Here is a 27337-nt window from a genome sequence, read left to right on the forward strand (position 1 = left end):
GAAAATGAAAGTTGATCACTAACAACGCCAAATTGACAAAAAATCCACCTTTTTGTTACCAGATATGAAAAAACCATTTTGGGGTCCTTATCTTTCGAACAGACAGTGGGGAACTGTTAGAGAGGATACTAGCTCCGATGGAAACAGGTAATGGTTATCTTTGTTTAAAGAAAAAATATAGTAAAAGTGATGGTTCAAGATGCAAGAATAACAGGTCCAGTACAATCGCTACTTTTAGCTACTAGCTTGAATTACATACGCAGCTTTATTTAGCTACTCAACGTAGCTTGATTTAGCTATTAATTCATTTTTTTCTTAAATGAGCATTTTTTCAGCTTTTAAACAAAAATCGCACATTGGTTGCACTTGCAGTGACAGAGTGATGGTTTCAACTTTGAACTGTTTTGAAAACACATGTATAAAAAAAAATCACTTTCCAAGATGCGTCTCCTTCAGAGCAAATGCAATAAAAGTTTTTTAAGTTTTGGGGCTATATAAAACAGTTGATTTGTGACATAGCAGTTATTTCTCAAATGACATCTGTTACATAGAAAACCTGTTCTGGTAAACATGATCACAATTGTGAAGTAATATGATACTTATCCATGCCCAACCCCACACAAGATGGTACATACAGTTAGTCAAACAATGGAAACACATAATTCATAAACATGCTCAAAAGTGCAGCAATGTTAAAACAGTTTAAACTAGTATCTTTGCTCTGGGTTCCTTTTTTTAAGTCCAAATGTAATGTAGTACAAATATTAATAGTCAGATATCAATTTTAAATAAAAAGCAATTAACTAGTGAAAACTTGCAAGAAAATAGCTTAATCAAGCTACTTTGAGTAACTAAATAATTCGAACTATCTAGTAAAAAGTAGTGATTGTTTTGGACTTATTTATATTTGACTAAGGTGGAAATTGATTATCCTTGCATGTTGGCTATTTTTGACTTCTTTTTTTTTATTTATTGCAAACTCTTAAAAAATATGAAAATATATCAGAGCTCATAAAGATTATATGTGTGACTTGCTTTTTAAAATAATGTCTGCCAAAATAAAGTTTTGTGTTAATTCACTTGATTTATATTGAATCATCATAAGAGGGTGCAGATTCCTTTACGAAAATGAATTTCAAAGCATCTTGTGTTTTCAGCTTAAAAAAATTTGGACTTCCAGTTAGTGATAGAGAAAACTGTTAGATAGTCTACAGAATGAAAATACAAGAATATATTTACATTCAACAGTTTATAAAGTATGAGGAAAGCTACGGCATTCAAAACACCATAACAAGGACAGGGGGTCAAAAGGTTAAAGTATGCGTTTTGACGTCACAAACGTTTAAAGCCGTGGAAGTGCAACGTCATAAGCAAAAATCAAATTTCACGCTCACATTAAACAGGAGCTGTTGCAATGGCTCTTCCATTAAATGTAACTTACCCAAAGGATAATACAGGGATTTTGAAATAAAAATCACCTTTACAGTCAAGGCAAGGAGTTAAAAAATGTAAATATAAGCATTGAATCATTATTTTTTGAAATATATAGTCTCATAACTGCAACAGTGCGTGCAAATAAATTTTCATAACGCTCTAACAAGCATTACAATTTGTTTGCATACACCGTTGCAGTCATGAGACTATATATCTCAAAAAATAATGATTCAATGCTTAATTGTCTTCAATATAAAGTTTTAACAAGTTGCATATTTTGGTTACAGTCTGACAGTTTTATTCATTGGCTGTACTTTCTCTTCTGTGCCTGTGTCCTTTGAAAATTTTCAGTAAAATTATGTTGCATTTTTCCCAAAAATTCTTGAAGATATTTAGAAAAATGAAAATTAAATATGGTCAAAGACAGGATATGGGACGATAATTTATATAACATCTGCTTGTAACGGCAACAGGTGGTCAGTCTTTGCAACATTTGTATTCGCTATGTATTTTCTAAGTTTAGCAACCGAAAATCAATGTGTTAGCTTGCAGTTTCTGTAAAGGAAGCAAATTTAGAAAAAATAATTGAAAATTAGATATGGTTGGAAACAGGATATGGGATGATAATTTATATACTGGTAACATCTGCTTGTAATGTCTGTTGTAGCTGGGAAAGTTTTAGATTTGAAGAAGCTGGGAAAAGAAGTTATAAATATGGAGAAGATGGCATGTTTGGATTCTGTGATTCCTCAGGCACTTTAATCACGAGGCTGAGTTTATGGAATCACAAGGACGAAATTCTGAAAGAGAGATTCTTTGGACTCAGTGGACCTCAGGTGTTTTTTTTGTATCTTTCCAGTGACAGATCTTTTTTAAGGCCATCTAAGTCACTTGGATGACCTATTGCGATTGGTCTTCATCCGTCAACATGAGATGTCTGTTAACAATTAAATATTTTTAACTTTTTTTGGAATACTACTTGGCCAATTGTCATCAAATTTGCATGTTAGATATGAAATGAATATAAATTATGATTTTCGTAATCATAGTACTCCTTGGACCCCAGGGGATGGGCAAAAAGTACTGAAAATAGCAAAATTTTCAAAGATCTTTTCTTTTCCTGCACGTCTTGCAGATAAACAAAACTGAATACATGGTTAGGAAGAGCATGAGACCCTCTTCATTAATTTTGTTTGTTGTGACCTAAAGGCAGAGGTTCTGGCTCCAGGGTGGGGCCAAAATGGTCATGTAAAGAAACTGTACTTAATCTTAGAAAATCATCCTCTCTACCCCTGAACATCTTAAACAAAATGCATGGTTAGGAAGAACATAAAGCCAAGCTTTCTACTAAAATTGTGTTTTTCATGACCCCCAGGGCTTAAGAAAATTTTTGTCTCTACTCCTTCATATCTTGAAAATAAATTGAATGCATGGCTAGAAAGAACATAAAGTCCTCTACTAACATTGCAGTTTTCATGACCCCCTGGGCAGGGGTTCTGCTTCCAGGGCGGGGCCAAAATTATAGTTGTGTGGTAAAATGTACTTTTCTACTCCTGCACATCTTGAAGATAAACTGATTGCATGGTGAAAAGATGCATGAGGCCTTCTACAAAAGGTGGGGTTCTGCCTCCAAATTTTAAAAAATAAAATCTTTTCTACTCCTGCACATCTTGAAGATAAACTGACTGCATGGTGAGAAGAAGCATTGATAAAACTCTTTAAAACAGTACAAGTTAGTGAATAGGGCATAAAACATGGACCTCTGGAAACTCCAGAGGTGGGATCAGGTGCCTAGGAGGAGTAAGCATCCCCTGTTGACTGGTTGCTGTGAAACCTATGTATTGATAAGGTAGACAGAGTCATTCAATGAAATTACATTACATCTTTGAACATCGTCTTCTTCATTCATAGACATCTAACAAGCAAACTTTTCTCATGATTATAATAAACACTTACCATTCTACTAAAATTGTGAAATTCATGGCTCCCAAGCACATGGTTGGTCATATATTGAAAATACATTACACATTTGAAAATTTTCTTCATTTACTAATGGACATCAAGCAGACAAGTTGTTGACATGGTGTAAAAAGCAGCTAGCTCTATACAAGAATTAAAAATTCATGTCCTCCAGGTTCAGGAGTCAGTCTGGGATAGGGCCATAGTGGCCATAGCTTGAGAAACTCGTAATACTCAGGTGATCATCAAGGCCCATGGGCCTCTTGTTTCATATAAAGAAATATATTTGTCATGTCCATACAACATTTGTACAAGTTTGATAAATACTTAGTTTAATGTATGAAAAGAACCTTAATGGTAGCTGCATGTTTGAACCTGTTTTCAAACCTCAAAAATAAAGGTAAAACTTTGAATACCATAAGAAATAAGAGAAATTAAAAGATATGTTTTACATGTTTTACACGTATTTCATCAAATAAGTACAATGTATCATTTCTAAGACAGAAATACCTACATGGTTTATACAAATACAGTCAAAAATCAGTGTCTCAAACATAGTTGGACTTTCAACATATTTAAGATAATTTCACCATATCCATTTTAGGTATTGTAGTCCAACTATATTTCCTAGAATATTTTGATATAGAAATAATTAATGATTTACAGGGTAACCATGGTGAAGACATAAAGGAAGTGTTTTATTATTTGGATGGGCTTCCAGATCACTCGTACATGAGGGCTTTGTACAGATATCCCCAAAATGAGTTCCCCTATGATGAACTCGTACAGATGAACCTGGAGAGAAATCAAGAAGAACCTGAGTTTGAACTCACAGATACAGGTGTTTTTAATCTTTTGAAACAGATTGATATTTATACAGTATAGCTCTTTTTAGCTCACCTGAGCCAAAGGCTGTTGATAGGAATATGAGGAAATATTTGAAAGAAGGTTTGAATATTTGATGTTTATCAGAATAAGATATTTCAGATCTGCCTGATAATAAGTATATAGAAGGGTATGTGTAGAAAAAAATTGTTTAGTACGAACACAGATATAGCAAATTTATGGATATAGCAGAGTTTCTTGAGATTGCTGGCAAAATTCTTAGCAATTGCTTATAAAATTTTATGGTTATAATGAACACTGATACATGTATCACAAATTTACAGATATAACAAATTGATATAGATCTCAAATTTAAAAATATTGAACTGACATGATATTTTATATATAAAATTTAATTTATCAGAAAACTTCAGAAGTGCTTTAAGGTGTTCTTGTATTTAATATTTTCCTGAACATATTCGGTACTCATACTTGAAAGAAAACATGTATGCAAATTTTGCTATCATGTATACTTTAACAATTTTGTTATTCGGATATAACAAATTATGAATATAGAAAAGTAAATTCACTGGTCCCCAGGACTGCACTTTAACCAAAATTTACTGTATATTGCTCACATCCTTTTGAATTTTCCATATTTTCAATATTAAATTTTCTGTTTGAATCTCAGAGAAAATTGAACATGTCGAAGTATTTACATGTAATTTCAAATTCTTATGTATAGGAATATTTGATGACAATGAGTATTTTGATGTAATGGTGGAGTATGGGAAAGACCCAGAGAATGAGAGAAATCTTGTGTGCTGTTACACAATCACCAACCATTCTGACCAATCAACAGAGCTTACTGTTCTCCCTCAGTTTCTGTGTAAAGATTACAAGCCGTAAGTGTCTTTTCATGTGGGCTTTTTCATATAATGTGCCCAAATTAGTCTGGATTTTGACACATAGTAAAGATTAAGCATCCCTTAAGTACAATATTTACCTTGCCCTTAGGGCTTGGTGAATATTTTTTTTTTGAGGCAGCTAAGTCATTGTATTAATCTAAAAACAGCAATTATAGTTGTCTGATATCTTTTATACATGTCAAATTTGATGAGAAATTTTTGGAGAAAGTCATTTTTTTTCACATTATCAACTACATGTATATTATCAGCTTTAGTCAACTTGTAAAAATACACAAAATTTCACATCGCTTTATAACCTAAATATTTTGTTGGATGAAGCAGTACTTGACGTCAGTAAAAAACCTGAGTAAAATAATGAATCCCTGACTTTTTCAGGATTTCATTGGCCCAGGATGGCAAAACAGTTAGAGTGGACTATTCTAAAGGTATGTGTTTATGATCAAACTGGTATGGTCCTTTAACAGTTAAAATCTGTATGACATAATGATTGGTTATATCTTTAATTGATCATTTGTGAAGAACTTTAGTGTTCTACAATGACAAATTATACAAAAAATAAGTTTATAACTACATGTATGATACAGAACTATGAGGTTTAAAGCAGGTGAGCCTTGGTAACCCCACTTCCTTTTTTTAGCTCACCTGTGCTAAATGAGGCAAGTAAAGTTTTTCAAATGAATAAAAGGTGTATGATCTTAATTAACACATCTGTTTGACCTCCTATTCCTCTTAATGAAATTTTCACAAAATTTCAAACTTAAAACTCCATCCCTTTTCTCTGTATGTCTAACATAAACTTTCTACCTCTTTAAAGGTCACTGGTATTATCAGATGTAGAGTTTGATTCCTCCACCTCCTTATAAAGTCTATGTTGTAAATCTTGAGCTTGTATTTTTACCTGTCACTAAATGGTACATGTATAACTTGTGTTCTATACAGTACGATACCCAATGGATAAATAACATCCTGTGTGTCTGGATTGAATGATCTGGCTAGTGTAGATAGATCTTTGAAGATATTTGAAGTCATTTGTGCAGTAGAAATATAGGATACTATGCTTTCATTGCAAAAAGGTCATAGAAAAATCTGTTGAATATAAATACATGTATACAACAGAGAAAATGACATATCACAGTCTGATTAAAATCAATCCTTCCACTAGCTTCTTTATTTTGATGGCCATGCGACCAACAAAATAAAGGAGCTAGTGGAAGGTTTGATTTTAATCAGACTGCATCACTTACGACTTAGTCTTACAAAATTTCAAATATGAAATGTGCTGATGAATTATATGTACAGATAACTTGGTTTTCATAGGGACTTCTTGATATGTTTTGTGTCAAAATCCCCCCACCACCACCATCTCAAAATGTATCAAAGCTTGCCAGTGACCTATCTTTAACTTCCTCTCCAGAAATACTTCATACTTCCCTTCAACACTGGCACAAGTAGTATACTGTATACAGGGAAATTTTTGCCCATTTCACCCCACTCACAGGTGGGCAACGTTTTAATGGGGCAAATTCAAAGAACACCGTAGAATTTCTTAAACAGAACTGTGACTGGGGGAATTTAAAACGGGGCAAAATTGTTTACAAGTGTAAAAGGGTGAAAATAACATGGTTCAAAAATAACCCTGTATACAGTAACTAATTTGCACTTGATTCGAGGCCTCTCTTACTAAGTTTTACAATGCCAGCTCAATACATTAATGAATATTGTCAGTCAATATCCTTCTTCGAAATTTACACTGATAAACTTTAAATATGGAAATACTCCTATTTGAATAATTTATTTTGAAGTGTACAGAAATCATAGTAATATAAAGTACATAATAGAATTATCATTTACCGGTAGATGCTAGAAGTCATGTAGTCTCAAATATGGTGTATATTCTATACTCTGGAGTACTTAAAGTCAATGAGTGTTTGTTATATCAGTAAAAGAAAATTCACCATTTTGCAGGAAAATTCGGTATCAGGGTTGACTGTGACCAAGATGTGTACCAAAATAAGATATTCTTGGAAAAGGAAAAACAATTTACAGATGTTATTTGCACAGGTAAACAAATTAAAGCATCTTTCCATGATCATATTTATAACAGTAAATCTTGTTTAGGCCATATGCCACTGGTTCCTTAAACAAGAGGCCCAAGGGCCTTAACGGTCACCTGAGTACAATACAACAATTAAGAGGATCCATAAACTGATAAATGAAGCTTTTTTGCCCAAAAGCAAGAAAAATAGTATGATTAGCATGAACAAAATAATTGATCTAGTATCTATCTGTCCCCCATTTATCACTACATGTATTACCATGCAGACTATTAACAAAATGTCTATTTTTAACCCCATATTATTACTTCTCACATTGGCCTCTCTTGGCCTTTGAAGAACATTTAAAAAGATAAGTTATTTTTGTCTTTTTGTTTTTATTCATCTGTTATTTCCAAGTCTACCTGATCATTAAAACTATGAAAGTACTTTTTGTATAAATTTTCTTGCATAATTCTTTTATTCTGTTAACCTTTCAAATACATTGTTTACAGTGATTAATTATGAAAGGTGAATGGCAAAGGGGAATAACTTTGCTCAGCAGAATACAAGTTAATAGAGCCCTGGCCAGGACCAGAACACTTGACTAAATGGTCCAGGAGTTCAAAATTCTGGTAAAAATACCTTTGCATATTAAAACTTTTACTATGTTTGCCTCGAATATGCCCAGAAGCATAGAAGATTTTCAAAGAAATACATTTTCACTATATTATTGAATAAATAAAGCCCCACCCTTATACCAGAACATCTGACCCAGGGGCCATAAACTCACAATTCTGGAAGAAGAACCCTTGCTCATCATAACTATATACTTGTTTCTTTGCTTTATAAGCAGTAGTAGAAAAAATATTTTGAAAGAAATTATGCATTTTCACTATATAATCAATTAGAGCCCCCCCCCCCCCACCCCTCTTCACCAGAACCCCTGACCCAGTGGCCATGAATTTCACAATTTTGGAAGAGGTATTCTTCCTTATCATAACCATGCACTTCCTTTGTTTGAATAATACCCAGGAGCAGAGAAGAAGATTTGGAAAGAAATTATGCATTTTCCCTATATAATCAATACAGCCCTGCCCTAACACCAGAACCCCTGACCCTGGGGCCAGGAAATTCACAATTTTGGAAGTGGCAACCATGCCCATCATAACTATGAACTCAGTTTATTTAATATCCAGGAGCAGAAAAGAAGATTTTCAAAGAATTAATGCAATTTTACTATATAATCAATAGAGCCCAACCCTAACACCTGAACCCCTGACCCAGGGGCCATAAAATTCACAATTTCTGAAAAGGCAGTTATGCTCATCATAACTATGTTCTTAGTTAGTTTATTCAATACCCAGGAGCAGAGAAGATTTTCAATGAATTAATGCATTTTCACTATACAGTCAATAGAGCCCCACCCTAACATCAGAACCCCTGACCCAGGGGCCATGAATTTTCCGTTTTGGAAGAGGCACTCCTGCTCATCATAACTATGTACTTAGTTACTTTATTTAATACCCAGGAGCAGAGAAGAAGATTTTCAATGAATTAATGCATTTTCACTATATATAATCAATAGAGCCCCACCCTAACACCAGAACCCCTGACCCTGGGGCCATGAAATTCACAATTTTGAAAGAGGCACTCTAGCTCATCATAACTATGTTCTTAGTAACTTTATTTAATACCCATGAGCAGAGAAGAAGATTTTCAAAGAATTAATGCATTTTCACTATAATATAATCAATAGAGCCCCGCCCTAACACCAGAACCCCTGACCCTAGGGCCAGGAAATTCACAATTCTGGAAGAGGCACTCTTGCTCATCATAACTATGTACTTAGCTACTTTATTTAATACCCAGGAGCAAAGAAGAAGATTTTCAATGAATTAATCCATTTTCCACATATAATCAATAGAGCCCCGCCCTAACACCAGAACCCCTGACCCTGGGGCCATGAATTTCACAATTTTGGTAGAGTCACTCTTGCTTATCATAACTATGTATTCAATTTGTTTCAATAATACCCAGGAGTAGAGAAGATTTTCAAAGAAACAATGCACTTTCATTATATGACCTATATAACCCCACCCTAGCACCAGAACCCCTGACCCTGGGGCCATAAATTTCACAATTTGGGTAGAATCACTCTTGTTTATCATAACTATGTATTCAATTTGTTTCAATAATACCCAGGAGTAGAGAAGATTTTCAAAGAAACAATGCACTTTCACTATATGACCTATATAACCCCACCCTAGCACCAGAACCCCTGACCCTGGGGCCATAAATTTCACAATTTGGGTAGAATCACTCTTGTTTATCATAACTATGTATTCAATTTGTTTCAATAATACCCAGGAGTAGAGAAGAAGATTTTCAAAGAAATAATGCACTTTCACTATATGATCTATATAGCCCCACCCTAGCACCAGAACCCCTGATCCTGGGGCCATGAATTTCACAATTTGGTAGAGGGCTCAATGCTTACTACAATCATGTCAACAGTTTGACTGCTTGATGTCCAGGAGTAAAGAAGAAGATTTTTAAAGACTGCATTAATTTTGGTGGTTTTAGCCCCAGCCCTCAGGCCCCAGGGGGGCAGGGACCATGAAATTCATAATTTTTGTTCCCCTTCACCCATAGATGCTATATGCCAAATTTGGTTGAAATTGGTTCAGTGGTTCAAGAGAAGAAGCTGAAAATGTTCAAAAGTTTACGACCGACGGACGACGCACGACGGACGCCGACGGACGAAAACAGATAGCAATAGGTCACCTGAGTGACTCAGGTGACCTAAAAATGGCCAGGTTAGACATTTCTGACAAGACATTTTTAATTAAGCAATTGAATTAACTGAAAAGGACTAAAAGATTTCATCTTAGTAGGCAAAACTGTGGAATTCAGAACATCCAGATTAGACAAGTTTTCCTGCAGTTTACCTCTGTCAGCACATCTTCGCAAGCCAAGGGTTTTTGGTCCGCTCCGCTCCAAGGGTTTGTGGGGAGCGGAGCGGACCGAAAACCCTTGGCTTGCGAAGATGCTGTCAGCAAAGTTACAAAGGTTTTTCTTCACCCATGTTTGTCTGTTGTTTTCTGTAATAGCAAATGAATTTCAGGACTTGCACTGAAGGAAAAGGTGCCTTACTTAAAAAAGGACAATTCTGTAGATTTTGAGGCACATTTACATGATGCTGTCCACAGATCCAGGATTTCTGTGTCCACAAGGCATTTTGTTTCGGGTTTGTCTATCTACTGTAGAAGCACAAATTTTCATAGGGATAAAATTTCATTGATTTGCCATCTAAAAAGGTTTCATGGGCATTAAATTTCGTTGTTTCGAAAGTAACTCTATTCAATATATAGTCATGTAAAAAGTTTGTGTGGGATTTAAATTCGTTGATTATTGTTAACAGTGAAATAAACGAAATTAAATCCCAAACGAATATTTCTGTTTTTACAGTATTTAGTCCAATTAACATTTAACATATTTGTTATAAACCACTTGGAAAAATTGATGGAAAAATTGCATCAATGTGGGTATGGTGCATAAATTTATGAATACCGGTACATGTATTAAGTTTTCCAACCAGATTTTCATGTAATATCTCAATCACCCCAAATAGTGCAACTCTCTTGTATGACTTGTCTATGCACACAAAAAGAAATCTGTATTATTGTAACAGATCTCATTGTATTGTATTTTTCATTAATTGATGTAGAATGGAAATGATATTTTTCACCAAATATATTGAACATGTGTAGTTATTAGTCAGACGTTTGGGTGTACATACTGGTAATTTTGTACACCATAAAAAAAGTACAAAAGTTATTGATTTATATTGATTTAGCATGAATATTATAGAATACATTTTATAATGGTTTGGTCTTTAGGTAAAAAAGAAGAAGATGATCCCAGCTGGCAAGACATTGAGAAGTTTGGCTGCCAGATGAAAATGACTGTCAAACCCCATGATTCCAAACAAATTTTTTGGTCCTTGTTTGAAGAAAGGAAGGAGCCAAAATCTTCACCAAAGGACATTATTGACATCTGTAAGAAGAATGCAGAGGAGTTTTATAACAAAGTAGGTAAACTTTCCAATAAAGAAATACAGTAAAGCATGGATATAACTAAGAGGAACATAGGTGGTTAATAAATACATGTATCACAAAACAAAAATCCTTAACATGTTTTATTCGGTGCTTTTCATTTCCAAGATTATGCAAAGCATTTCCAACATTTTTGATTAATTTTTCATTTATTTTTAGGTCACCTGAGTCACTCAGGTGACCTATTGCTATCTGTTTTTGTCCGTCAGCATGCGTTGTGCATCATCAATCATGCGTTAATATTTGAACATTTTCATCTTCTCCTCTGGAACTGCTGAACCAATTTCAACCATTTTTGGCATAAAGCATCTATGAATGAAGGGGGACAACAATTTTGAATTTCATGGTCCCTCACCCCCCCCCCCCCCTACCCCCCAGGGGGTTTAGGGGTGGGGCTAAAACCATCAAAATTAGTGGTACATGTATCTTTAAAAATCTTCTTTATTATATCTATGAAAATCTTCTCTGCTCCTGTATATTAACAAACAATCCAAGTATATAGTTATGATGATCAAGGGTGCCTCTTCCAAAATTGGGAAATTCATGGCTCCTGGGTCAGGGGTTCTGGTGTTAGGACAGGGCTCTATTGATTATTTAGTGAAAATGCATTAAATAATCTTGTCTACTCCTGGGTATTGAGCAGAGAAACAAAGTGCATAGTTATGATGAGTAAAGATGCTTGTTACAAAATATTTAGAACTTGTGGTCCCAGGTTCTGGTGTTTTTTTTTTTTGGGGGGGGGGGGAGGGGAGTCTATTGATAATATAGTGAAAATATGTTAATTTTTTTATTCTTTGAAAATCTTCAACTAAGTGTATAGTTATGATGAGCAAAAGTACCTCTTCTAATTCGTTAATTTCATGACCCTGGGTCATGGGTTCTGTTGTTTGGGTGGGGCTTTGTTGAATCTATAGTGAAAATAAATTATTTCTTTGAAAATCATCTCTGCTCCTGGGCATCTCAGAGGCAGAGTAAAATTTTAATAAGGAAGGGTATTTTTACCAGATTTTTTGATATTCTGAACCATTTGGTCAAGTGTTCTGGTGCTGGTGAGGGCTCTATTAATTTGTTTTCTACTGAGAGAAGTTCTTCCCCATTGCCATTCACCTTTGATAATTAATCACTGTAAATAATGTATTTACAAGGTAAGTAGAATAAGAAAATTATGCAAGAACTTTAATTGAATAATACAAAAACTACTTTCATAGTTTTAATGATCAGGTAGACTTGCAAATAATAGATAAATAAAAAATAAGACAAAAATAACTCATTTTTATTGACTTTTCTTCAAAGACCCAGAGAGGCCAATATGAGACATAAAAATATGGGGTTGAATATAGTATTAGAAGCACTTTGTTTTGTTAATAGTCTTCTCGGTGATTAGTGATAAATGGGGGCAAGTAGAACTTACGAGTACGAGACTAAGTATTTCCTTTATTCTAATCAACCTATTTCTCTTGGTTTTGGGTAACAAAGCTTCATCTATCAGTTTATTCTTTACTTCTGTGGATCCTCTAAATTGTTGTGTTATACTCAGGTGACCATTTAGGCCCTCTTGTTTACATTTCCAGAATTTTTTTTTTGTGCTTTTCTGGAAATTTAATGTTTACCAGGTACAGTGAAGGTGGAAATAGAATTTTTATCTGGAAATAAATATATTACATTTATTTCAAACCACAATTTCCAAATAAAAAAGTTACAATATATACATGTATGTACAACCAGTGCTAGTTAAAAGTTTTGCATGATGCTAGCATGCTTCATGAAATATGCCTACGTTACAAGTCTGTGTGATTTACACACCAATAACTCACACAAAACTTAAAAACATTCCTTAATTAGAAAACATTTTAAACAAATGAATTTACTTGAAAAGGACTTAAAGTTTACATCGTATTAGGCAAGATTTTGGATTACACAACATCTGGATTAGACAAGTTTCACTGTATTTATGTTTAAAAAAAATTCTCTGTCTGCATTTGGCTAGGATTTCAACAAATGTAATTACACCGAGCCCTGAATATTTTACTCCTTGGTACAATGTATCAACCCTAAAAAACAGAAATAATTGTATAATATATATTTTTTTTTCTCTATGAAAGCTTTTACATAATTTCTCACCTGAACAAAAACTGGTGGCAAGACAGGCATTTGCTGGACTCCTTTGGAACAAGCAGCTGTATTATTATGATGTTCAGGGTTGGAGAAGAAATCTCGATGAGTTTCATCTGAACCAGTATCAGTGGCTTTTTCCAAATGGTAGCTGTACAATGGGGAACGTTAAAATTCTAATGGAATCCCCATGCTGTGATTTAATGAAAGAAAAAGAATATGAAGGATTTGTTGCTAAACATAAATTTCATATATTGAAGCAACAATGGCTGGACAAAAGAGAAAGTAAGAAATATGTTTTCTTCTGTTGTTAGCTATTATATCTTATCTCATGAATACCTTGTGTTTTGTTTATTTGTGAGTGTATAAACTGTATATGTACCGATATGTGTGTGTGGATTTTTTGTGTTTTTTTTAAATACATGTACACACACAAATGAGTACACTCTATTATAAATTACCCTAATATTAGTGTTTTGCTGCTTTAGAGCTGCATGCACTGCAGTCAAAGACAGTGAAGATGATGAAAGGCTCCGTGCAAAAAGCATATTTGAACAAAAATAAAATATACCAATAGTCAAAGTTTCAAAACTAGAATTGTCACTATCTTTTATATGTCATTTTCTTTATAATTTGGATAATAGATAAGAGAGCGTACTGGGATGTTTTATGTCGCAATAAAGACTGGGCTCATGTATCCGGCTATGATGTGTTAGCTGTTCCAGACAAGTGGGAATTTCCCTGGGTATGTCTGACAGATATATTTTTAGTAAATACATTAAATACTATGCAACACTAGAGGTCTCACAATAAAATAAGACATGATCTTACACTGTAAGACAATGAAGTAATCATTGTGGATTAACATGTAGACTCGCATTAGGACTGCACACTGCTCTCCATTGTACACACAAAAAATGAAAGATCTGAATGCATATCATTGGTTGATGTTCCCCTGTAACTTTTTAGCTAACCAGAGCTGAAAGCTCAAGTGAACTTTTCTGATCACCTGTCCATCTGTCTGGTCATCTGTAAACTTTTCACATTTTTGACTTTTCAAGAACACGGCCAATTTAATCAAAGTTGACACAAAGCATTCTTGGGTAAAGGGGATTATAAATTCTTCAATTGAGGGGCCAATTAAGTCCCATTCCAAGGAAAGATCATCAAGAAAAGGGAAATAGGGTGGGGTTATTAAAAGAAATCTTCTCAAGATTGGCTAGAAAAGATGAAATTTATATGAAAGCTTCCTGAGGTAGTGAAGATTTTAAATTGTTCAAATCATGGTCCCCTGGAGAAGGGTGGGACCACAATAGGGGATCAAAGTTTCACATTGATATATATACTGTAGACATACATTTTGCCCATGTGGAATTAATTTACGATAAAAAATTACTAAGTATCCATGTAATTTTCTACCTGCAGATTAAACAGAAATTGTGATTATGCAGGATTTTGCCCACATAGAAAAAAGTTCATTTACAGTATTAAAAAAGTCTTTAAAAATCTTCTTGAGAACTACTGGACCAGAAAAGATGACACTTATGTGAAAGCTTCCAGCATAGTGTAGATTCTAAATTATTTAAAACTGTGGCTCTTAGGAGTAGGGTTGGGCAACAATAGGGGATCAAAATTTTACATTAAAATATATTGGAAAAGTCTTTCATTAATCTTCTCAAGAACCACTGCACCTGAAAAGTAGAAATTTATGTGAAATGTTCCTCATATAATGTAGATTCTAAATTAATCAAATCATGACCCCCTACCCAACCCCCTCCGCAGTTTTATGGTAAGGTCACAATAGGGGATAAAAGTTATAAATGGGATTAAATAAGAAAAATAAATCTTTAGATTCACAATAGAAATATTCATTTGCAAACATTTCCAAGTTGTGTGGATTCATTTTCCTCCCAAATTTTGGACCTTGTGTTATAGTTGAGTAAAATCTGAATCAAATTTTACATAATGCATGTATACAGAAACAGGATTTTTCTTCTCCATATCTGCAAGACCTTGTAAGTCGTATCAATATTGAAGTAGAGCTAGAGTTGGGCCTTGATATGAGGTCGCAATTTTTCATGGGAATTTAAAAAAATTTTTTAAATCCTTTAAAGAACAGTAGGGCTTAAGTTACTCAGGTGAGCATTGTGGCCCATGGGCTTCTCGATTTTTTTGTTTTGTTTTCTCACATGTAATGAATGTTGACCAATTTAAATTGAAATAAATACTTTGATCCATTAGTCAATTCCAACAGCAGTCATATATTATACATATTTTGCTCTCTTGTCTAGTTCGCCACATGGGATACAGCCTTTCAGATGTTGCCATTTGCCAGGCTGGATCCAGAATTTGCCAAAAATCAACTTCTATTATTTCTGAGTGAGAGATTTATGAAGGCCAATGGACAGGTGAATTCTCTGTTATTTCAAAAAAATATCCATGTAATTTTTTTTTTCAATTTTTAATATAAAATGGAATAATTTTATACATTTGCTCATCTATTCAGATGCCAGGCTGTGAGTGGGATATGGACCTGCCCTTCCCTCCAGTATATGCTTGGTCATGTTATGATGTGTTCTCCAAGACAGGACATTCAGACAAAGAATTCTTAAAGCAAAGTTTCCAGAAATTACAGCTGAATTTTCAGTGGTATTTTCAAAATTATCCAGTTTATCTGTCTGTCATTCTGATTAAATTTTTAGGATCATCTGTGCCCTAACAAAGGACTTAAGTGGGTTATTTATAGTTCACCTGAGCTCAAGTGAGCTTTTTTGATCAAAATTTGTCTGTTGTCCGTCATTGTCTCCGTAAACTTTTTACCATTTCAACATTTTCTCCAGAACCACTGGGCCAATTTCAACCAAACTTGGCACAGAGTACCCTAAAATGAAAGGGATTCAAGTTTATTCAAATAAAGGGCCACACCCTCTTTCAAGGGGAGATAATTGAGAAAAAGAAAAAAATTGGGTGGGGTTATTTAAAAATCTTTCTCTCAAGAACCACTAGGTCAGAAAAGATGAAACTTATGTGGAAGCTTCCTGATAAAGTGTAAATTCAAGTTCAAATCATGACCCCAGGGAGTAGGATAGAGCCACTATGGGCAATCAAAATTTTACATGGGTAAATATATATATAGAAAAAAATCTTTATAAAATCTTCTTCTCAAGAACAGCACAGCCATTATCAGTCATATTTATATGGAAGCATCATCAGGTAGTGAAGATTTAATTTGTTCACATCATGACCCCCAAGGATAGGTTGTGGCCACTATGGGCAATCAAAGCTAAACATGGGTATATATAGGAAAAGTCTTTGAAAGTCTCCTCAAGAACAACAAAGCCATGATCAGGCATATTTATATGGAAGCATCCCTAGGTAATACATAGTCAAGTTTGTTCAAATTATGACCCCCCCCCCCCCCCCCCCAAGGGGTAGGGTAGGGTGGAGCCAGCCCACAATGTGCAATCAAATTTACACATATAATTACATACAAAAAAATCTTTAAAAATCTTTTCCCCACAAACAGCAAAGTCATAATTAGTCATATTTATATGAAGCATCTTACGATAGTGTAGATTCAAGTTTGTTCAAATCATGACCCCTGGGGTAAGGTTGGATCCACAAAGGGCAATTAAAGTTTTACATGGGAAAACATAGGAAAAATCTTGAAAATTCTTTCTTTCAAGAACAGCAAAGCCAGGAGCAGTCATATTTATATGGAAGCATATAAGTGTAGATTCAAGTTTGTTCTAATCATAACTCCTGGGGTATGGTGGGACCACTATGTGCGATCAAAGTTTGACATAGAAATACTTAGGAAAAATCTTTAAAAATCTTCTTATCAAGATCAGGAAAGCCATATAAATGTATAAGAAAAAGAATCTACTGATGAAGAACAAGAAGGGCCATTTGTTACTCAGGTAAGCATTGTGGCCCCTGACCTCTTTTTTAATGTATCAAAGTTTGTGTGTCATCTATCAATCTGCCATCTTTTTTGGTAAATTTAATTGTGGGCAGGTTGAGTTTTCTGTCTCAAAAATAAAATTATATAGCATGTAATTTGGTTTTGTACTAAAAATTCGAAAGAAAAAAATGTTTAGAGATGAACAGCAATATGGTCTGTTGACAGACATAAACATATTTGTATTATATGTACTGACATTATTTTAGGTGGCTCAAGTCAATGCAGTTTAGAAACAACAGATATCTCTTTACTGGAGGGTTTCTGGGAATAGACAACATCAGTGTTGTAGACAGGTCATTCCATCTTAAGCAGGGCCATCCACTGAAACAGGTACACACTTTCATTTCTTGTACCATATATTTAAAAAAAAAAGGTTTGTGCAGATGTGAATTGGGAGCAAATACTAGGGCTGGGACGATATATCGAGATATCGATAATATCGATTCAATGTGAGGATGATACGCATATCAATATGTATGAAGAAATATCGAATATCGCAAAAAAAATTCTGACTTATGTTTTTCTCTGTTTTCTTAACATTTTGGGTTAAATATATAAAATAAATATGCAAAATATAAATATGAAATACATAATAATTAATACCACTTGGGTAAAATGATTTTGTTTTACAACAGATATACAACTTCTTTGAATAAATTATTCGTATTTGTGAAGAAATGTTTCGTTCATTTCACTATAAAAAACATTTTATAACCAAATCAACATATCGTGATACATATCGTATCGTGGCTCAAATATCGTGATACGTATCGATATACAAAAAGCTGTATCGTCCCAGCCCTAGCAAATACATGTAGTTATATTACAGAAAAAAATTGATTGTAAGAGGTTTAGTCTGAATATGGTTTTTTTTACTAAGACAAAATACTGTAGATCACTAAATTTCTGTGACACCTTATTTTCATTAAATAGACATTGACTGTTCACATGTATTAGTGAGATAAAATTTTCGCGAATTGTGGTTATTGCTCTATATAATCTTTAGGAATACTTCTATACATGAGAATGAAATTTTCATGGGCACACTGTCTTGCATAATTGTGCAAAATTAAAGTTCTCGTGAATAAAAAGTGATTTACAGTAGTTGAATTTCAGTATCCCAAACATCAATATCTGGAATACCATGGACATGTCTGAGTTGGAAGTCCCATTCACTTTTTCTTTATGTATTTTAACCTTGATATCTCAAATGCTGAGATATCTCAAAATTTGAGATGATGTGGTTTGACTGTATTTAATTACAGGCAGATGCCACAGGCTGGATAGCCTTCTTCTCTCTCTCCATGCTTGAAATAGCAATGGCATTATCCGCAGAGCCTGGAGCAGACCACAAATATTACAGGGCAGGTGTCAATTATCTGGAGAAATTCATATCAATTTCAGAAGCCTTGAACAAAAGCATTAAAGATGAAGGTATGAATTAAAGTAAGTAAAAATATATTTTTGAAATACTAATGGTGGGGTCACAGGTCATCTGTGACATGCAATAATATGAGGATTACATGGATGCCCTGTGGTGATCTGTCTGTCCATCAATTGATATCACTTGTCCAGATATGTTTCTCTCCCCTTGGCCAAAACTGGCTCAGAAAAGGTCTCTTTGTAATATCCTTGCCTGGGGCATATTTTTTCTCTCCTTGGCCCAATCTGACAAACTACATCCAAAGAGTACCCGAGAGTAAAGAGTGTGCAGTGACCTAAGTTTCTAAGGCAAAGATCAAGGTAAAAAAATGTTTAAAATCATTTGCCACTACATAGTGCAATCAAAATTTCATAGGATAAAATTGCAGAAATATTCAAATCCTTTCATCATTTTTTTTTCACCATTTGAGAAATTGTCACAAACAGAAATGTTAAAATTAGAATGCCACCTATGAGGGACCAATTCATAAAAATTCAAGTCATCAAAAAATATTTTACATTTATGCATATTTCATGTTTAGTATTTTTACTATTTTTAGGAGTGCAAATGAGTTTTTAAAAAAATATATTTCCAGGTTTGTGGCATCCCCATGATAAATTCTACTATGATGTCATAGAAACAGATTCAGGGGACAGAACTCCCATTGCCCTGCGTTCCCTGGTGGGCATTATTCCAGCACTGGCCTGTCTGAACATCAAAATGTCTTCTCTCAAAAACAAATCAGGGAAGAAGCTACTGAAACAGCTGGAGAATTTGATACAGAAGAATTCACCTTTTGTACGAGATCATCAGCATTGATCAGTGATTTTTGTCTTAATTTTTGCCTAAAAATCTAAATTTATAAACATCTGTATCAGCTTAATTTAATGAAGGAACATGTATTGTCAAACTCTGGTGTCTCAAAACACTTGGATATATTAAGAAAGCTTTTTGTCAGTCACCAGCTGAGATTTCGGATATTGAAGTTTAACTGTATCCGTTATTTATATCTTCTGGTGGTCAATTTTATTTCCTGTGTAGGTAAACAGAAATGAGGCTGGGGACTTTCTTCTCTGTGCAGTGCCCAAGACTAGACTTCATAATATTCTGAGACATCTCACGGATGAGGAAGAATTTCTTTCTCCATTTGGAATAAGATCTTTATCAAAGGTAAATTATATGACATTTGTATTCATCATAACATGTACATATTCTAGCTGATTAAACATGGTTGTATGTTCATTCGCCCTAAAATTCGTTAGCCCTTGACGCCGTTTGCCCTAATTCTCATTCGCCCAGAGTCCGATCACCCTAAAACTTGTTCGCACAGAGTCCATTCACCCTATTTATATTGCAGAAAGTTGAATAATGAACAAATGGATTTTTTTCAATAAATTATATGTACATTGGTACATAAATTGCACATAGACAACAGACGTATGCATATGGTCACACTAAATACCTGTCCTTTCAAATTTTCATTTTCCTTCTTCTTATATATCATTTTTAGATCAAAGGCTTTGATTTTACTTATCAATTATCAATCTTCAAAGGTAAAACCTTGCTCATCTGCTGCTCAGCTCCATAATGGGCCTGTTAACGTCTCAGTCCTTTAATTGTTTTCAAAACATAAAGCAGATTGTAAAAAAAAAAATAAATAAATAATAAAAAAAAAAATTTAAAAAAAAAACGGATATGAACCTCCAAATTACAGTGACATTATTAAGTATAATCAAACCAATTAAGCATGTAAAAAGCATTAATATCAAATTTGAATTATTTAATTAATTAAGATTAAATTTAAAAAAAAATTACTGTAGCAACATTTGGAAAAAAAACACCAAGTCGTAAAGTATTGAATTAAATTAATAACAAATGTCAATATTTGCTATATACTGTACATATATTAGGGCAAACGAGATATAGGGCGAACAAGAATTATGGCGAACGGACCCTGCGCGAACGGACTCATGCGAACAGGTAGATAGGGCGAATGTACCCGATACCGTTAAACATACAGTATAGTGCATATTTATGGTCTGATTGTCCAAAATATTCTACAATTTTATAGATACTTATACTCAAAAGAAATAATATCTTCACTTGGTCAGATGACATGTTCCTCAATAATGTATAATTTTTTACAAGAATTTGTCATTGTTACGTAAACAAGTTTCCTCACAAAAAAACTAAGGCACCTTACCAGGCATTTGTACAAGATACCAGAGGATGTTATTTACTATATAATCCTATTGAAAATCACTAGCATTGCCAAAATCACAATTTTTGGTGTCTTTATCTACAATTCGAGCAACATGTCGTCAGAATTTAAAAGTGGTTTTTTTTTTTGTGATACTAGAGAACAAGATACCATTATGTAGAAATTGCTGTGCAATTTAGTTTATTATACTGAAATCCTATTTGTTTAGATCCATTAACCAATATACATTTATTGACTAGGTTTGAAGGAAATATGCATTTTGTCAGACCCAAGAACCAAACTGGTTCTTGGGTCAGACAAAATGCATGTTGCCCTTGAACTCAGTCAATAAATGTAGACTTTTACCCTCCAAAACATGCACTATATATATATTTAAAAAAAAAACAAGCTCCATAGCTTTGATGCTATAAAATTGCAGTATCTTATATATTTAGGGATTTGAGTATGCATTACATCAAAAGATACATGTTTCAGTTTTGTACATGTATGTTTTAGTGTGCGGCGGTCAGAACAGTTCAATCGTCAGTGGCCAGATAGCTCAGTTGGTAGAGCACGACTGGAGATTCAGGGGGCCCAGGTTCAAATCCCGGTCTGGTTCGTCACATTTTTCTCGATCCTCTTCTGTTTTATTTGGTGCTGTGCAATGCCCTGGAAGTGACAGGTGTAAGACCTGCCAGGGAAGAGTCTGGGTTGGTGTTTTTGGTGGCTGAAGACCTTTAAGGAGGGAGGAATGTGGTGGTCAGATGAGTTCAATCGCTGGTGGCCAATTAGCTCGGTAGAGCACCTGACTGGAGATTCAGGGGGCCTGGGTTCGAATCCTGGTCTGGTTCTTCACAATTTCTCCTCTCTTGTTACAAGTGAAGTCAATATAAGTATTTAAAGTTAATTTACATGAAATAGGTTTATTGTAGGTTTATGAAATGGATCCCTACAGTCTTAACGTTAACAAAGAGGTGCAAGAATACCTGGATTTGGATGAAAAGACAGAACTGAAGATGACATATGCTGCAGCTGAATCTGACACAGCTATGATGGGGGGAAACAGTAACTGGAGGGGCCCAGTCTGGCTATGTAGTAAGTCACAAATATTTAAAATGGTTATCTAATAAGTTATACAGTAACTGGAGAGGCGCTGTCTGGTTATGTAGCAAGTCAAACAGAAACTGTGGATGCCCCGTCTGGTTATGTAGTATGTTAATCAAAAACTAGGGAGGCCCCTTCTAGTTAGGCATCAAGTTAATCAGAAACTGGGGGAGGCACCTTCTGGTTATTTTGCAAGGTAAATAGACACTGGGGAGCCCCCTTCTGGTTATGTAGCTAGTTAATCAGAAACTGGAGAAGCCCCATGTGTTTATCTAGCAAGTCACACAATAATTAGAAAGGTTACCTTTTAAGTCAAATAGTTACTTGGGAGGTCCAGTCTGGTTATGTAATTCATACAGTAACTGGAGAGGTTCTTTCTGGTTTTCTAGTAAAACAGTAACTGGAGAGGCCATGTCTGTTCTTGTAGTAAGTTATGCACTAATTGGAAAGGTTCCAACTGGTTTTGTAGGAAATCTGTCATTCACTGGAGAGGCCTTGTCTGGCTATGTAGTGTAACAAACTGGTGGGGCCCTGTTTGGCCATGTAGAAAGCCAAACAGTAACTGGAGAAGTCCTGCCTGGCTATGTAGTGTACCTGATGAGGTCCTGCCTGGCTATGTAGTGTACCTGATGAGGTCCTGCCTGGCTATGTAGTGTACCTGGAGAGGTCCTGTCTGGTTATGTAGTGTACCTGGAGAGGTCCTGTCTGGCTATGTAGTGTACCTGATGAGGTCCTGCCTGGCTATGTAGTGTACCTGGAGAGGCCCTGTCTGGCTATGTAGTGTACCTGGAGAGGTCCTGTCTGCCTATGTAGTGTACCAGGAGAGGTCCTGTCTGCCTATGTAGTGTACCTGGAGAGGCCCTGTCTGGCTATGTAGTGTAACAGGAGAGGCCCTGTCTGGCTATGTAGTGTACCTGGAGAGGCCCTGTCTGGCTATGTAGTGTACCTGGAGAGGCCCTGTCTGGCTATGTAGTGTAACAGGAGAGGACTTGTCTGGCTATGAAGTGTAACAAACTTTAGAGTCCCTGTCTGGCTATGTAGTGTACCTGGAGAGACCCTGTCTGGCTGTGTAGTGTAACAGGAGAGGCCCTGTCTGGCTATGTAGTGTGCCTGGAGAGGCCCTGTCTGGCTATGTAGTGTACCTGGAGAGGCCCTGTCTGGCTATGTAGTGTAATAAGAGAGGACTTGTTTGGCTATGAAGAGTAACAAACTTTAGAGTCCCTGTCTGGCTATGTAGTGTACCTGGAGAGACCCTGTCTGGCTGTGTAGTGTAACAGGAGAGGCCCTGTCTGGCTATGTAGTGTACCTGGAGAGGCCCTGTCTGGCTATGTAGTGTACCTGGAGAGGCCCTGTCTGGCTATGTAGTGTAACAGGAGAGGACTTGTTTGGCTATGAAGAGTAACAAACTTTAGAGTCCCTGTCTGGCTATGTAGTTTACCTGGAGAGACCCTGTCTGGCTGTGTAGTGTAACAGGAGAGGCCCTTCTGGCTATGTAGTGTATCTGGAGAGGCCCTGTCTGGCTATGTTGTGTACCTGGAGAGGCCCTGTCTGGCTATGTAGTATAACAGGAGAGGACTTGTCTGGCTATGTAGTGTATCTGGAGAGGCCCTGTCTGGCTATGATGTGTACCTGGAGAGGCCCTGTCTGGCTATGTAGTATAACAGGAGAGGACTTGTCTGGCTATGTAGTGTACCTGGAGAGGCCCTGTTTGGCTATGTAGTGTACCTGGAGAGGCCCTGTCTGGCTATGTAGTGTACCTGGAGAGGATTGTCTGGCTATGAAGTGTAACAAACTTTAGAGTGTCTGTCTGGCTATGTAGTGTACCTGGAGAGGTCCTGTCTGGCTATGTAGTGTACCTGGAGAGGTCCTGTCTGGCTATATAGTGTACCTGGACAGGTCCTGCCTAGCTATGTAGTGTACCTGGACATGTCCTATCTGGTTATTTAAGTAAATTGTCAAGTAAAGGGAGGAATTGTCTTTTCAATACACATCCTGTACAGACTCATAGTTAAATCTGGCCCACAAATTAGATATTAGGTATTTCATAAATCCAATACACCGAAACAAAGGATAGGAGTTTATGTAGAAATCACATTGTCTAGCTGTCTGTCTGTTTATCTGTCCATGCAATTTTGACTGGAAAAACAGTGGAAGCTCGTACCTGACAAGATAGATTATGACCTGAGGATGTGTCATGAACTTGACCCAAGGTTGTTTTGGCAAGAGTTCAAGGTCACTGGAAGAAAAAGTATAAAATTTGTATGTGATCCATAACTTGAGAGAAGTATTGTATGCAAAAATTTCAGAGAAAATTGCATGGAAAAGTATCATTTTATGAGCTCTTTCACTGTACCTCTAATTGACATTGAACAATAATTGACAAATACATTTATACAGAAAATGTGGCTAAATTGAAGACAAAATTTGAATTATGTCTAAATGTAAAAAATCTTTTCAGTGAACTTTCTGATTGTGGAGATGTTGTTGAAGATGGACAGTTTCTATGGAGAGAAATTCAAAATGATCCATCCCTCTTTATCTGGCACTGCCATGAGGCTAGGTGAAATGGCTAGGGAGATCTGTAATAGAGTGTCCAGTCTCTTCACTGTGAACATAAAAACACAATCCAGACCTTGTCATGGTAAGTACTAAGAAGATATTAAAAACAAGTCATAATTCACTGAGGAAATTTTGGAATGCAAGTTGATTAATTGCTTTAATTTGTAAAGAGTAATTGCAGATAAATTGTCACAAGTAAACACAAAATTTAGATTAATAGTCAAATTTGGTGGAAAACCTCACTTCTCAATATTCAAAATCAGGCATAAGATTTGTACAATGACAGGAAAAAGTAAAGTTCGAGTTCATTCTTAGCATTCTGGACACTTTTTCAAAATCTCCTTTTCCAATGACTTTGACCTTTTTGATATGACCTTGCACCAAGAAGAGGACATGCCTTTAAGTCATGAGTAAACAAAATACTAAAATTAGTTTATTCCGATTAAGGAAAAATAATAGCCTAGTAATAATTTGTGACAGACAGAAGACAGACTCTCAGCTAGACAGAGACATTCAGACAGAACAACATTACAAATATTTCACTGCTGTCAAGAGACAAAAGAAAACATAAAAGTAGTCTTCTTTAAAAGAAAATTAATGATTTACAGGGAGCTATGAGAAGTACAGACTTGAAGAATCTTGGCGGGATTCGGTGTTATTCTATGAATACTTTGACAGTGAGACAGGCAGAGGATGTGGTGCCAAGTATGAAATGATTTTATGAATTAAGATGTCATTACTATTTGTGTAACTTAGATCCCCATCTTGAATTTTAATATGTATTTATTTTTTAGCCATCAGACAGGTTGGACAGCATTGATTGTGGAGTTTCTAAAACTGGTGAGTAAAGTGCTAGCACTTTCATTCATAACTGGATTATATAACCAGTGACCATGGCTTGTAAATGTAATGCTACAACTATATTGTATAAGATTACTGACATTTATTAGACAGTATGCAGTCACTGGATACTTTCAGTTAAAATGAGTAAGTTTCTGTAAAATTTAGCCCATTTTAAAAATCATTTGAATATTTAAAGGACATGAAACCCCCTTAGCAAACCTTGATATTGTGAATACACTGTTTATAGCGTCACATTAGATCTCTGCAAATACACTAAAAACTTCGCTATCGCAAGCAATAGCATATGTCAGCTCCAAACTATGCCCCTCCCCCCCCCCCTCCCAGCAATGTACCGTAATATGAATGCCTCAAGTTTTATGAATAATATGGCAATACATGTATGTGTGCACAAAGTTAGCACAGTATTTCACATGAACCTGAATGTCAATACACACAATGAACTTAACTTTTCTATGTCCTGAGAGAAAAAGAAAGTGTGGTCTTACGAAAACTTATTCAATCTATTCATGGCAACAGCGACAGACTTCAAACAATTCCATTTGTTTTTGGCAGAAACCACTTTGACATGATGCAAGAGAGAATTCTTTAAACTTTCAACAAGATTGACTTAGCAATTACCGAGAATGATGAAATTGAAAATTTTGCATATTTTATCCATGTCCATGGTAAATGTGGCCATTTTGAAAATTTAAAACATGGAAAGCACAACTACAGTTGGAGATTATAATTTCTGTTAAGTTTCATTTTGATACGATTGTACTAGCCATCTGTGAGAACATTCATGGACAAAGTTATAGGTCTAGCAATAATATGTACAGTCAAACCTTATTATCTCGAACTCCAAGGGACCAAGACAAAACTTTGAGATATAGAGGGTAAAATACATATTACGTGTTTAGGACTTAATTCTCATTCACTTGGACATATCTATGGTATTCAAGATATCCATGTTCGAGATATTAGCAATGGGTAAATTTCGGCCATTATTTTTATGCCTCCTGATCGAAAGATCCCAGGGGTATATTGTTTTTGACTTGTCTGTCTGTTTGTCTGCCTGTCTGTTGTCAACTTTAACCTAGCCCATAACTATTGCCCTGTCAAGGGTAAGGCTTTAATATTTGACATGAGTGTTCATTATGACAAGACCTTTCCATTGGTACAGTAATTTTTGATCATGTGACCTCAACTGTGACCTTTGACCTACATTTGAAAAACTTTAACATTGGCCATAACTGTTGCACTGTAGTCTACGTCCCACTCCAGAATTGTGTTACCATTGGGGACATAGTGTTTCACAAACACATCTTGTTAGTATTTCTTTAACTGATGAGTTGATATTTTTCATTTTGCAGCAGATGCAGCATGAAGACTCCTACACCATAGATAAATGATGCTGTCATCTTGTTCAGCTCAGACTTCACTAACATCAGTGCAGGACATGGCACATCTTGTTATATTATACTTTCATGTAAATTAGTTGAATCTGATTCGTCGAGAAACATTTGTTAAAAAACACTATTACCCACTGAATAATGAAGCCTCGCCCTCCAGCGTAGCAACAGTTAACATTGATTGACGACCTGTGATATTTCAAAAAATATTGACTGCGCAGAAATTATGCTTGTAAGGTTCACTGTAATATGTATTTGTATAAAACATTCAGTATAATATAATAAATATTGCATGTAATTGAGTGTAACATTGAAAATTTTCACCCCTTGAAAACCATTGTCAACCTTGGCTGTGCTTCAGTTGACAATGGTTTTCTTGGGGTGAAAATTTTCAATATTAAAAAACTACATGCAATATTTAC

General features: G+C 35.2%; 1 protein-coding gene across 2 annotated transcripts; it reads left to right on the top strand.

Moving 5' to 3' along the window:
• LOC133205828 (uncharacterized) lies at nt 1-27265 on the top strand. Of its 2 annotated transcripts, none has more exons than XM_061341713.1 (20): nt 1-147; nt 2102-2270; nt 4060-4234; nt 4964-5123; nt 5523-5572; nt 7113-7208; nt 11083-11273; nt 13401-13695; nt 14055-14155; nt 15702-15818; nt 15917-16059; nt 17581-17704; nt 18640-18808; nt 19393-19595; nt 19839-19967; nt 21930-22092; nt 24560-24742; nt 25269-25365; nt 25455-25500; nt 26877-27265. In XM_061341713.1, exons 1-20 carry the CDS (start codon nt 65-67, stop codon nt 26913-26915), a joined length of 2733 nt encoding a protein of 910 aa, XP_061197697.1. In that variant the 5' UTR covers nt 1-64; the 3' UTR covers nt 26916-27265. The 2 variants fall into 2 exon arrangements, with proteins under 2 accessions (XP_061197697.1, XP_061197698.1); XM_061341714.1 differs by lacking the exon at nt 26877-27265 and adding an exon at nt 26077-26121.
• The last annotated feature ends 72 nt before the right edge of the window (nt 27266-27337 follow it).

This window comes from Saccostrea echinata, unplaced genomic scaffold (assembly GCF_033153115.1).
Source record: "Saccostrea echinata isolate AGI-Se365-2 ecotype Australia unplaced genomic scaffold, CSIRO_AGI_Sech_v1 ptg000054l, whole genome shotgun sequence".
NCBI classification, from domain to species: Eukaryota; Metazoa; Mollusca; class Bivalvia; order Ostreida; family Ostreidae; genus Saccostrea; species Saccostrea echinata.